Source organism: Tachypleus tridentatus, chromosome 4 (assembly GCF_004210375.1).
Source record: "Tachypleus tridentatus isolate NWPU-2018 chromosome 4, ASM421037v1, whole genome shotgun sequence".
Classification (NCBI taxonomy): Eukaryota; Metazoa; Arthropoda; class Merostomata; order Xiphosura; family Limulidae; genus Tachypleus; species Tachypleus tridentatus.
In genome coordinates, this window is record NC_134828.1 from 58,480,808 (window position 1) to 58,496,117 (window position 15,310).

Below are 15,310 nucleotides of genomic sequence, written 5' to 3' on the forward strand. Positions count from 1 at the left end.
GTAGTGTATAATCTCACTCCAGAAGAGTGACTCATAACAAGGTCAAGGAAGTGTAAGCTTCATGTAACAATTACTATGTTTTGTCACCTTCATGTAAGTTATTGGATTTCAAACCTTTCTACATCATGTTGCATGAATGCTTATTAACCATATGAAAACACTTGAATGAATAGTAGAACACTTTAAATGAATGTAGACCTAAATAAATATGATTTTTTTTTCCTAGTTATAGAAGGGTGATATTAGTAGCTCTGCCATCTGAAATATGTTTATTATTTTACATTACAAGTGTCAAAAAGCTTATAATAGGTGAATGGTATTATTTAACTTAATATTATCTGTACTCTTTCATCAAAGTGTTTTAGTTCAAATGAATTTTAGTGGTTAACTTTATATAACATTTATTGTTGTGTAACTTGACAAACATATACAATTCTGGATATAAAATTTGTGGGGAGTAATACAGGACAGTATTTCACAACCATACATTAAAAAGTGCATGATGGCATAAAAACAAGATTCTAATATGATACATTGCCTGATCCAATATACAGCTTTCTTGATTTACTACAACTCTCTGTATGCACAATTTTAACTTCCTACTAGCCTTGAAACTCCCACTTAAAATCACGCATTTCCACGTAATATTACTGTACAGTTGTATGCAACAACCTTCAACCAATAGCTGGTTCTCTCTATATGCATTGTTTAATCATCACTTCTCAATTTTGCACCTGTAGGTTAAAGCATGTTTTTTTTGCTCATACAATTTCATCAGATTAGTTTTTTTTTTTACATAAGCATTGTGGTTTGCTTGCTTTGAAGTTTGCTATTCATGTTACTACTGCTTTTGCAGTTTGAGAATCTTTTTTTTTTCCTCAGATTATGAACTCTTAAATTAATGTTATATCTACTTTCTCTGGTGTTGCTCAATAAGATGTTATTATGTCTGGATAAACAACTATAACATTGGGCTCCTCTTTGTCTGTTGAAAGGTGTCAGCCATTGTGCATCAGAGTTGAAGTCTTTTGTGCAGTCTTCCCTTCTTTTGATCATAAGGTGGATATTCCTCTATCAATAGAACTTATCCATGAGGATAAAGATTTTTACAGCCTTTTTCCACCTCCTGTTCTGTATCTCTCAATCTTCACTTCTTTCTTTGATATGATTTCTCGGATTTGTGATAGACTTTCTCTTTATCCTGTTTATTATGATTGTTCACCTTCAGGCTTGCAGTTCAAACCCACTAATTTTCCTTTGTCTCTCTGAAGCTCATTTCTCCTGTTTTTGTCTTACCTTTTCTATATTTTTACACTGTCTTTCCTCTATTTGCTTTCTTTCCAAAGCTTTCCACTGTTATTCTGAGGGGGATTTAGCAGATTCTCATTTGTTTATTTTTTCTACTTTGGCAAATTTGTTTTCTTCAGCTTTATTCTCCCATAGTTGGTTGCTCTGTTGCTGGGAATTATTATGAAGGGATGCCCTTGGTACACAGGCATACTTGCCTCCATGTTATCTCAGAGATCTATATCAAGCTCCTTTCATATATCAAAATGGTTTTCTTTGGAATGTACCTCAATCTTTAGAGTTGCATGGTGAAGCTGCTCTCCATCATTCTTCTCTTATCTTTCTTGTCTCTTTCTCATTTACCTGTTGCTGTCTTGCATCCTAGTGCTTCTTCTCTTTTTCCTGTACTCCATTCCCATTCTTCTGTTTCAGTCAATTCTTCTGTCACTCATTGATTTCAATGTTTTCAGTACTTATGGTGACTATCCTGTATGCTAAGGAACAGTAGGAACCAGTTTGTTCCAGTTTATAGACTTATTGTTGGATACTGTAAGTTTTGACAAAGTGCCTTACTCTTCATTTTGACTTTCTTCCTCCATTATTTCCTGTTCCTATTCTCTTTTGACCACCCAAATATTCTGTTTCTTCTAAACATCTGTTCAAAGCAGTACTGGACCTATTGATCGAGGATACAACTGAATGGATTTTTCCTCCTTCTCCAGGATTTTATTCCTATGTGTTTGTAGTTCAAAATAAATAAGGGGATTGACATCCTGTCATATATTTTCTTGTCTCAATCCGTTTCTTGACCTCCCTCAATTTACCATGAAGACTTTTCTTGCCATTAGGTGGTCATTAGTTTCAAGTCTTTGGATGATCAAGGAGGACATCATGATGCTTATTTTTACATTCCCATTTCATCCAAATTATACCATTGGTTTATTCACTGAGATAAGGTTTTTCAGTTCTATGCTTTCACTTTTGTCCTGGCATCTGCTCCATGTGTTTTATTTGCAGGGTGGTTATAGCTTATGCTCACCATGTTCATGGATTGGAGTTGTAGTTAAAAAAATTATATGGATGACTGACTTCTTTCACTTCATACGAGCAAACTTCCTACAAAATCTAGTTTGTCCTTAGTTGGTTGGTGAAACTTGAGAAATCACATCTTGCACCTGCTCAGTATTTAATTCATTTAGGCATGTTTTTCAGTTCACATCTCAGCAGGATTCAGCCTTTTCCTCTTCATTTGTGGCACATGGAGCAAATAGCTTTCTCATATATATCCTATCCTTTGTTCCTTGTGTAGGAGGTTTTCTTTTTCTGTAAGGTTCTTTGGCTTTTATGGAATCCCATATTCCCTTGGGTTGTGTTTATATGCAGCATCTATAATGGGCTTTGCATGGTCAGTGGAACCTCACTTGGAATCCCTTGTTCATGTTCCTCCTTCCTTGCTCATTGACCTCACTTCATGGCCTGACAAAACTCATACCACCAAGGATATTTCCTCTTCCTTCCTATCACCTGGATCTTCATCTTTTTACAGATGCTTTTTTGATGAGATGGGGTATGTATTTAAACTGTCTGGAGATTTTGGATAGATGGTTCCCAGATGAACTGGCACTTCATATCAATCTTTTAGCACTTTTATGGTTGAGTTTTGGATCATTTTCCTATGATGGTTTTGGTCATCTAGTTATATTCCATTTGAACAACTTTACAGTTATCTCCTATACCAATCACCAGAGGCACATTTAATACAAATGATCTGTGGTCTCTTGTAGGTGTACCCATATACTGCTCTATGATATAGGGTGTCTTACTCAATGGGTTCCCTTTAAGCGTTTTCTGAAGGGGGGCTCATCTGTGTAACTTTTGTACCAGTCCCTTTACCACTTCAGCATGAGATTCTAACTGTGTGAAAGGAAGTAAGATATTGTATTGGAAACTTACATTTTCCAACACTACAAATGTATTTTGATAGATACCTCCTCTAACACATCCTTTCCACTTCTAATGTCTCTTTTCTTGGATAATCTTAAAGTGATGATTGCATAGTCAGTGTAGAGGGAATTGGTTACACTTTGAGGGTGTATTTGCACCTCTATTAGAGGGTTTTTATGCCCATTTGCAGAAGACAGTGCAGCAGTATTATGTGGAAATGTGTGGTTTTATGCGGGTGTTTCAAGGCTACTTAATTGTTAGTGTGCTATACCCTACAAGCTAACCATTTAATTAGTAGTGTATCGTATACAACATGCTTGCCATTTAATTAGAAATATAGTGTACAGGACCAGCTGGTTATTTGATTAGTAGTGTGCCATGTACAAATAGTTGCTCTTTTAATTAGTATTTTGGTGAGTGAGTGAATGAAATGTATCTTTTACAAGTCATTAACAATTCAATATATGTATTCTTTGGTTTGCATATATTAGTTATGCAATCTTGCCTAGTTATGAAGACTTATTTATTAAGTCCTGTTTTTTGTTGTTTTTTTTACTGATTTTCATGTTGAACAGTTTTTAATCTATGACATCACAAGCAGATGAACAGATTCTTAATGCATTTGAGTTCTGATAAATTTTGTCATTATAGGAATGTGTTGTCAGCTTATCGGCTCCAGACCCTCTTTCATCAACAGAGTCCACATACTACCAATTTAGTAATGTACCTCATCAAAGGCTAACATCTGCAGATGGTGGTAGAGGTACAAAAATTTATCATATATAATGAATGAATATACTAAGAAAAATTCTTTCTTTTGTTTCACACTTAAGTATTTATTGTGGGGTGTTTTATCTGAAATGATACAGAGTATTACAATAAAAATTATATTTTAAAATGCCATTATTGAGATCTGTCTGAAAAGCAGTTATAAGGAATATTAATTTTGAATGCTTGTAGTCTTGTTTGGTCTGAATAAAAGCATTTTATAATTATGTAAACATTCTCTAAATTTATTATATGTATATATGTGTACATGTACACACAATTAAAAGATGTGTATATTGTTGCATTAGGAAGCTTTTTAATCTTCATTAACCATATAAAAAGAAAAATGGTGGATATAGATAGTGCTATGCATTGTAAGGGTAAAAGTATTTTAGGAATAGATCTGTTATCACTCGGTGTCCTGCCTTAAACAGTTGTGTTTGCATGTTAAAGTTTTGTATGTGAATTTCTTTACTTGTTTATAGACATCTGGTATGATCATTTTATTCTTTTAATATACTTGTCCCTGATACACAGGTTTTGGAAGTGTTGCTAGATCTGGTATCTCTTACTAAATGAGTCAGTAGATTTGTCATTCTTAAGCACACTATTTGACTCATAGTGTTTTGTACTAGAAGTGTTTTGAAATAGGTTTAGTCTTGCAGTCATTTAGATGCCTCACATGACCATCAGATTCATTAAGAACTCTACACACCTCACTCTGTACATGAGTAGTCTAGGCAGGTCACTTAACTGTTTTAATTACTTCAGATACACAACATTACCAATGCATTTTACAAGCTTCATGCTTTCAAATACAAGGTACCATAACTGGAAAAATGTCTCATACATAAAGCATAAGTTTTTCTCTAGTATATAATTAAAACAGAATGCTTATACGTTTTATATACTGATGTGGGAGGCTTTTAATAATGAAAGATCTACTGTTTACATGTGCCAATTTGATTAAAGGCTCTTCAGGTTTATGATAGCTTCCACAGTTTTTAATTATACATCATGGTAACAGAACAGCATATATCTTAAAAATCAAAAAAATTAAACATGTTTCTTAATTAATTGATGGGATAATATATTTTAATATTTAGATATATGTTTGTATTGAAATTGATAAGTTTCTTAGCAGCTGATGAGCATCACAATGTTAAGTAATATTCAGGAATTGCCATAATTACTTCAAAAGATTTATATCATCACACATTGAAAGTACATTACTTAAATGATTGGTTTTTACCAAATCACCTTTTTACAGATTTTATATAATCAGCAATTCAGTAGTTTTCTTCTTCCCTGACTAGCTCTTTCACACTCTCTCCTTTCTATGGTTTTAGACCTCTAACCAAAGAATTTTTCAGTTTAATCCTCGTTACTTTACAATTACCGGGTTCTATCAGTTTTTTATGTGGACTGTCCATTTGTTATCAGCATCTGCAACTTTTTTTTAAATTTTGACTTGCACTTATTGATTTGTGGTATCTCTCATGAAAGGATTTCTGTTTAGGAATTGGATTTTGAGTTCTATATCTGTTAACTTGCCTTTCTTTACCCAACAAATTTATTGTAATCCTTATCATTAAAATTCTAGTTAGTTGCATAATACAAAATACTGCAAAATCCTCACTAAAATCACTAAATTTAGCCTAGTATAATTTACATGTAAGATAGTCTCCTGATATGTGTGTATTTAATGCTGTGTTTATATCTGGGAATTTACCTTAATTAAACACAATAATTCTGTCTTCTTTATTATTATTCAAAGAGTTAGCCTGATGACCAGTGGCTAGTACAACTACAACATTGTGACTTGTTAAATCGTGTCTGCTTATTTTACATGAATATTTGTATATGTTAAAAAAAACAGTAGTGGAATATGCTATAGATCAGTAAAATAAATTATCCAACAGAAGATATTAACAGTTCTATACACAATAGTCCTGAATCCATTTATAAAGTGCATTAACTTGGCTCATGCTGCATTACCTTCCTCTGTAGAGTTACTTGTAACAAGACCCTTTTTTTAACATCCAATTTGGGGCACTGTTCTACCTAATTTAGTGTAGCTTGTTTTTCAATATTGTCAGCTTATCAAGTCCTTTGACATGTATCTGCTGATAATATTTTCAAAAGCTGGTGCATATATTGACCAGTTGACCATATTTAGTTTCACCTTCACTCCTGGCTAGTCCATGGAATGGTTCAGTACTCAATTCATGTGTTGCCCTTTATTCATCATAGGTTAATAGGCACTATTCTGATTGGAGTGAGGATGTGTGTACTTTCTTCAATGTGGTTGATAGTTCTTGTAAGTTAATTTCTTGATTACATACTTGCTTTCCATTAGGGAAACCATTGAAATCCTTAACAATCCTCAGATCTTGGGGATGATCCAACTTTGACAGCAAGATTGGATATAATGTTGAAATTTTATTAAAATGTATAATTTAGACTTGTGAGCTTGCACATTAAAGTTACAATTTAGACATTTACTAAATCAGTGTTTGCTTCACTACTGTTATTATTTTACACTTTTTATTTACCATCAGTGTGATTTTTTCCTAATCACTGTAATTGTGTATCGTCTTTTGTACTATACATTCTCTGTTATCTTAGTAAACACTTCTTTGTGTATGTTAATGATACTCTAAAATTTACTTTCTAGTTTGAGTAACCTCACCTTGTTTTTTTATTTTATCTTCAGTTAAGCAATCAACTGTCTCCTATCCGTTATTAGGTTAGGCTTTATCATTTTTCTTAATGTTACCTTTATGGGCATCTGCAAAAATTATTTCAGGGAAGGACAAAGTAGTGTGAAATTGTGAATTGAATAAAAAAAATTCATATGCATATGCTGAATGAATAAAGAAAGAATTATGTTTGTAATTTTTCAAGGGTCACCCCCTCTTGCAGAAGTCCATTGGGTTACCTTTTTTTTATTAATTTCTAGTCTATGAAGTTGTCATGTCTTGAGTGTTGCTAATTTATCACATGAATGATAAAACAGTATCAAGCATAATGTTATCAATAGCAAGTCAGTTAGCTTCTAGGAACTAGCTGATTTGTGCTACAGATGCCACTTGTTTATATTTTGGGTGAATTTTTTAAATAGTTTAACAGTGGATGTAACTGTTGAATTTCTTAAAATATAACCTTAAGATCTAATATTTTGAGATTGGATTTTGTTTCTTTAAATAATATTATTTTTTTCACTTGCTATCAGTTCCTGTATGGTTGATATTTTTATATTTAATTTAAAGTTTGTATATCTGACTTTATTTCTGAAGCATGAAGATGCACTTACACCCGATTCCTGTATGGATTAATTTGTCATTAATTTCAAATATACACTAATTTTCAGCTTTTTCATGCTTGTCTGTTTGTCAAGTTGATGTAGTATGGCTTAGAATATCATATCTATAATGCTATTTCATTTTTTACTTTAAAGAATCAACTACTAGGTGTTTGACTTGTGTCAAACTTAATGATGGTAGGATAATTATTTTCCATTCCATTCGCATAACTGTGATATTTTGTTTAGTAATTAAGTAATTATATGATAACAGAGGTACTAAATATATTCATAAATTTGGATCACATACTCTGATTGATTCTTCAATATCATTCTCTGTCATCCAAAAATATATGCTTGTTGGTTATTTGAAATAGCTGTATGTAGATTTTGTTTTTTTATTGTCACTGCAAAAGAATTATAAAATGCTACTGGTAATGAAACCTTCTTATATAGCTGAAATAATCTATCAGTTGACTTTAACAGTGTTTCTGTAACCTTTCTTAAACTATTTACAATAGTTGGTGTCTTTATGACTGCTCTTGTGTAGTTGTAAGTTTGTTTGTTGTTGATGAGTATTACAAACTGAAGATGTAATAGTAATATTTTTTTTCATTGTCATCAAATACGCTCTTTAATTTACTCGGAGATAATAAGTATGAATTCAGCTTTCTATTAGTTTCTACATTGAGGATTGATCTGTCAAATTATGTTCTTCTGTTTTACACAGTAAATTCTGTATACTTTAAAAAATTAATGTTTAAGCTCCTACATTATGTACCTTTTTCTGTTCAATTTAGGCATTTAATTATTCTTTGTGATATTTAATAATGCATTTGACATTGTTTAATTTCCTTGTCATTTTTTAATGAGTTTATTGTAGCTTGTTTGCTCAACAAATGTATATTTCAGATAGTTGTCTGTGGCAATGTATTTTCATGTTTAATTGTTTTAAATCACCTATGATTGCATACATGAATTTTGATATACTTCTTCCAACATTAAATATTCCTCTTTTCATTTTTATCAAGTACAAGAATTATGTTTAACATCATTTATTTTTACCAAAACATTATTTAATTATTGTTTTTATTTTCTAGTTAACTGTTAATAATTTTCTTTTAATCCTCTTTATGTTATTTATACTGCTTGTAGTGAGGGATTTCCAATAGAGGAAAATATTTTACTCTTTATTCTTACAAGTTACTTTTTTTTGTTAGTTTTTACCTCTAAAAAGTCAATCTTTCTTTTTAGTATAGTCAACAACTGAATGTACTATGGAAGTGACAATTATCCCTTTATTATCTGATAAAGTGAAGATTCCTTCTTTTATGAATACTTTACCCACTATGTTTTCAACAGAAATAACAATACATTGGATTTGTTTGATTACAATTGGATGGGCTGTGGAAGCTTTTGTCCCAGCTTAATATTACTAGTTTCAGTATATTTATTTATCTGTTTTTTTTCTGCCTTCAATGGCTTTTGTCAAATGTTCATTCATTATTCCACAGGTAACCTGCATTCTTTATGTTTCTAATTTTTGGTTCTCATCTAATGCACAACTAACTTTCCTTTGAACTAATATCTCCTGCATTGGCAACATTACATCTCTACTATGTAATAAAAAAAGAAAGAAAATTCTTGAGTGAATTTATTTGCTGCATTTCTGTAGCCTAACAGTATAATAGAAATTGCTTATAGCATGTTTTGTGATCTGATTTACAGTACTGTGACAACATTAACAAAATTCTGTTGAATTTTTCTACTAATCCATTATCAGCTGAATAGTATGCAATTACACTGTCTGTTTTTTGTTAATTTTGGAATAAAATTTATACTTCTATCTGTCAACAGTTTTTGAGGTATATCATGTCAATCTGCAATTTCATATACACATGTTTTTACTGTAGTATTTGCTTTCTAGTCTGGTAAACACACTGCTTCTGGAAATCTGGTTGAATAATTTGAAACAACTAATATGTATTGTTAGATATGAATAAACACCCTATAACCCATTTGCTTTTGAAAGGTGGACATTTCTTCTTAAGGGGCTAACATTCCCCTTTAGAGCTCTACCTGAGAGTTTTTGAAGCACAAACATTTTAGCTGCTTTACTCACAATCATATCTGTAGATAGTTCTTCTATGGTATTTCTTCTTTGGGATTGAGAATCCAATCTATTATCATTTCCATTCAAACCAATCTGATTTTTCTCTCACTATTGACTATTCCTCTCACTTTCCTCCCATACATGTGGGGTATGTGGGAGTTAAATATTTATGGTATGGAAAAAATGTGTGCATATGGAGAGCAGCAATGAATGAGAACAGCTATATGTGTAGGAAGAGCTTAGTATGTATTAGAAATACATTTGACAGTATAGGAAAATAATAACTTCTATCAGTTATCTTTAAAATCGGTATTAATATTATGTCTCTTTTCATGTAGTGTTGAATGTATTGGATTCTTGCATTTCTATGAGCTGAACTAATATCTTCTTAGCTTTAACAATAACTTGACTTCTTCTTACTTGTATCTTAGTAACCTTAATTAATCCATTTGGCACACATTCTAATAAATTCAACTATTAGGATGCTGTGTTACTTGTTCTAATTATACAATCATCTGAGGAATCTGGGTGGTTGTATACTACTTATTGCCTTCTACCTTCTTTCTACTACTTTTTGGTGCACTGCTCCTAACTACTATGCTCAAAGCATTTTTGTTGTTGTTTACTAGTACTAGCCTGATACTTTTTATGAGACTCAAATCTATTAATATTCATACATTTCCTGCATCATATATTACTATGAGGAGTACTGGCATTGCTTTGTGTTAGCCTTTATTCGTTATTCTAACTACTCTATGCAAGAAGTTATAAGTTTACATTACCACACAAATCTGAAGATATATATTCTTCAAAACATATGCTTTTCATTTCTTTGCATAGCTTACTACTTCTTGTAATGGATACTTCAATATCATAACTCATTTGGAAAGCTGTCTGCTTACTCTTGAAATGAATGTTCAAGTCATATATAACTCTTCTGTTTCTACATGAATATGATACTTCCCTAAAATTTTGACTGGATGCCTTGCAATAGATGTTAAAATACTTGTTTAAACTTCTGCCCATGCATTATCTAAGATTTCTTTTAACTAACTTTACATTTAACATAGACAATCTAGTACTTGTGTCAACTTATAAAAAAATCATTTTATGCCCTCATTATTTACACTAACTTCTTGCGAAATCTCGTTAATATGACGCACACTTGAACTGGAGCAATTTCTAGTTCTTTTTTGTAATTTTGGTTGGAATTACATTTTGTCATTGGCTTTACAATTTCCTTCTAAAAGTTTCAGTCTTAGGTATTTTATTCAGTTCACATTTTTTATTGGTATCTACAGTCATGAACCATATGTACATTTAACCTACTTCTAATTAATGCATTATCTTTGTTTCTGTTGCTTCCTTAAATAATTTTTAGTGATCAATATGCCCCTAAAATCCACATCTGAAACATTTAACAATTTCATTTCTGTTATTGTTTTACTTGCATATGTCTGTTTTGTCAGGCTTGTCTATTGTTTCTCTTTTCTGCTGAGTTAATTTGGAACTGCTTAGATTTGTTTAACAGCTTTTTCTAAGATTATCCATGATATCTTTTCTTAAATCTGATAGTGTTGTTGGAGTGTTTGCTTCATTTACCTTCAGTTTAACTGATTTACTAGATAAAATTTCCTTATAGGTACATTTTATTGTGTTTTGAATTATCAGTTCATTTGGATGTACATGTGCTCTTCCTAGTCTGTTATCTAGTTCGGGTAACTCGTATCTGAATACTTTTGCAGATTAACTCTTCTGTTAGGTTAACATATTTACTTTTCCTTATAATATTTGGTGTTTCATGCCTTTTATATTCACATAGTAATCAATTGCTTAGATTAAATATGGAGTTAGTCTTAACTCATTTGTTCTTAATACATTTTTCTTTCTTTCCCAATATTCTTTGTTTCAGTAATCTGATTTATGCAATTCAATCCAGCCTAAGATGCAAACTGCTTCATCTGCTACATCTACAAAATTTTCAAATTTCTAATTTGCCCTAAAACAAAGTGATAAATTTTGTTAAACGTATGGAACTTTTTAGCCTTGCAGATCTGCTGCTACTTCTAAACATCCATATGCTATTACATAGGCTCCATACCATATTCCTCTTCCTTCTTCTTGTGTATTAGTTTTTGCTGTATCTGTAACCATTTTCATCCTTATTCTGCTTATTACCTTATTGTTCTTATCCCTTTTTCACAATCTATTATTTGTTCATCTTAAACATCCAGAAAAAATAGGGAATCCTCAATAACCATGGCTGTAATTAGATCTCAGGTTTGTCAAGCGATGGACCTTTGAGCAAAAAATTTGTACTTGAAAAACTCTGAGCAATTCCATGAACTGCTATACTACATCTAAACATCCTGGAGACTGTGCCAATTTGTAATGGGTATCTACTTAAAAGCAAATATCATATTATTACAAATACTATTTATTTACTGTTAGCTGTATCTATTGTATATGTACAATATATTGTACATATTCTATAAATACATATATTACATATGTATATATGTACATATATTATAAATCTATTCAGATATTTGACCAAGTTGTTTTTTTTTTGGTGGTTTTACTCTTGTTTCAATTATTTCACATTACATAAAATTGTGAAATTTAATAACACATTTAATAACTTAGCCTTAATTCAATAAAGAATTACAATTTTATTTAACTAAGGAAAAGCATTTTAAGACATACTACTACATAAAGACATAAACTTACATAAAGGGTGAAGGAGAAGCACTTTGATATGCTGGTGAATGAGATATAGTTAAGATGGGTTTTGGTTGAGGCTACTTTTAAATCTAATTTTCTTGGCTCCTGCTCTGTTGTTTTCCTGCTGCTCTCACTACTGTATTTATACTATTTACTCTTCCCCTGGTTTTACTTATTGTTTAGTTTGATTGGTTGTGACCTAATTAACTCATCATCTAGTTGGTGCAGATCAAGATAGAGTTGAATCCTATTGGCCAATATGTCATGTTAAAACCCAGGTACAGCTTATTGGTGGACCTAATTAAGGACATGTGCTTTCATTTATGCACATAGTCTCAACCATTCTGCACATGGCTCCCTTCTGAAATTTGACTGGTATGAGCTGTATCTAAATCTTGTGATTATCCTTATATATTTTCATTTATGTATATGTGTCAAATATTACTGAAATTTTTGGTACACTTGCCATGAAATCTGGCCCAAATGTAAACATATTCCATTTGTTGAATTCATAATATATAATTTTAACGAAATTCTAATTGATTAACTTAGAGAACCTTTACTGTTACTAAATTAATTCATGTGTTATATTATGTAATTCAATGCAGTATTGTTTTGTGTTGATATTATTAATCAGTTCTGTACTGTACCATTTGGTTCTGCTACTCCCATGTGTATCTGTTAACCAAGGTATTCAAGTCTTTTGCAACAAAGTCTGTGTATTGATTATCTGAACATTGATATGTACTTTTAGTGATTGAGTCTGTACATGCTATGCTTGGAGGTGTCTTTTGTGACTACTTTGTTATTTAAGTTTTTTTAACTACTTTTTTAATCTTATTACATATATAGTTGCTTGGTAGCTAATCCATGTACTTTTATAAACTATAATTCATACTCTCATTAGGAATAAAACTGTTCAACCATTACATACACAGTTTAATAATTTCAACTTGAAAAAAATTGTAGCTGTATTTTGGCATCAGTCCAATAATTCTTGTTATCTTGAAGTTGCTCAATTTTGAGAGTTGACATACTTAACTTTGTTATAATATTTATTATTAAATGTTTTGCAATCTTTAAAGGCTTTGGAAATCTCAAACCTTATAAATATGCATATATTTTCACTGTTACTGGTCTATTATCTACAGTCCTACAAAGGACAGGTCAATTTGAAAAGGAACTGAAGGTACTTTAAGGTACAGCAAGTAATAAACAAACACAAGAAATGGAAGTGTAAGAACAACTGGGGTACATGCAAAGTTTAATTGTACTGCTTTAGTTAAGCAGGATGTGACACAGATATCATATTCATTAAAGCCATTCAAATTGCCATCAACTAGAAGCAGAATGTTATTGGACTAAAATTGAATGTATCATATTTGTATTAATTTGAAAAAACATTACAAGTTATATTAAGATACAGCAGCTAAGGCAGATTTGAAATAATGAGATAAATGTTCAAATTAGATAGGTGAAAAAGATAATGGATTTAGTAAAAAAAAATACTCTCAGAATATATTTAAAAGTGGCTAATTTTAACACATCAACTGTCTTGTACCTTTCCCTGCAGTCATTTTACTATTATTATCTGTGACTTTGATCCTACAACTATTTTTATTAATCCTATAATTTTTCCTTCAATAAAGTCATGTCAGTAGCTCCTTGAGCTTTGAGTGTTATACCGTAAAGATGAATTTTGTTTTTTAGCTCATTCTTTTCATGAACCCAAAAGTCAATGAAGGTTAGTAGCCAGTTAATATAAATATTTTGTCTCTGTGGTATCACCATGTACCTTATTACTACAAAATATTAGGTTTTGTTTTCTGAAACTGTGTTTGACAATAAAATATAGTCATTAGATAATAAAGATGTAAGTATTGGATATTTATGTGTGTTACTCCAACTTCTACATTGATGTTGTTAATAGGTTCTGTACTACACCATTTGGTTTTGCTACATCCTCATCTATCTATTTACCAAAGATTTTAGGCATTTTATGACAGAGTGTTTGTATTGATTTTATGAACTCTTAATTTGTACTTTTAGTGACTGGGTCTGTACATGCTATGCTTGAAGGTATCTTTCGTGACCACTTTGTTATTTAATTTCCTTGTAAACTCTATAAATCCCTTCTACTTTATATTAGTACTACTGTTAATAATTGTTACAAACATCCATACTTAAATCCTGTTAGTCATATTTCTTATTTAAAATAGCTTATCTGTTGGACCATACTCTCTTCTAGAAGTTGTGGTATAAACACTGAAAGTTGTATCCATTGTGAATTCAAAATTAGAGGTGTGTTAAAATAGTGTTTGAGATCTGTCTTTTGTCTCATTCATGATACTATCTAAGAGGCTCTTCCTTCATTATTGGAACTTGTTAAATTAAAGGGAAGCTTCAGGTAGTGTGCATTTTATCACAGGTTTTAGTCTTGTTTGTTCTTGTGCATTAACAGCTTTTGGCTTTTAAACATTAGCTTTTAAAGTATTATGCTGTATTTATAAATAAAGATTCAAGAGGACTTTTGTCTTTCATCATCCATTGCAACTGATGAGTTCTAATATTCTTCAAAGACCCTTTTAGACAGTGGCATATGGAAGACAAAAGATAGATGTGAAATATAATTTTTATACATCTCTGATTTTGAATATGAAATCGTCAAATTAAGAGGATTGTAGAAAAATATCATTAGTGTGATTTTTATCCTATGTTTTAGGCCTGTTGGCATATTCTTTCCTTAGTACCCTGAATTTTTTTTTTCTTTTATGATTGTTGTTAACTCCTTTAACTTCTGTTTATATAACACAGGGCTCTCTCTCTCCAACAGGAATGTTGGATTTTCTAAGTTCATCTTTACTTTGTTTTGCATCAATTCTTATCACTTGAAATGGTCAAAATTAGAATAGAAGATAATATTCTGGGATAAACTTTATTTTTCTTATTCTATTACTGATATTTACTTCCTTCTTTTTATGCTGGCCAGATTGTGTGGATTTGAGTTATGGTAACTAGGTTGTTCCAACATCACAGGTAGATGAACTAATGTTTTGCAGATTTTATTTTTGGAAATCTTTCCCAGTGAGTGGATGCTGTTTTTGGTTCACATTAAATGTTGGGTGTGTTTGATATCAATTTCTTGAAGTTATTAGGTGCATGTAACCTAC

General features: G+C 31.2%; 1 protein-coding gene across 2 annotated transcripts in view; it reads left to right on the plus strand.

Annotated features, from left to right (window-relative positions):
- LOC143249202 (transcription factor 12-like) overlaps positions 1-15,310 on the plus strand; it is a 126,223-nt gene that overhangs the window by 17,563 nt on the left and 93,350 nt on the right. For both annotated transcript variants that reach the window (XM_076498670.1, XM_076498671.1), the window contains exon 3: positions 3,883-3,994. In XM_076498670.1, coding sequence (XP_076354785.1) covers positions 3,883-3,994 — 112 coding nt within the window. The remainder of the gene's footprint in view (positions 1-3,882; positions 3,995-15,310) is intronic.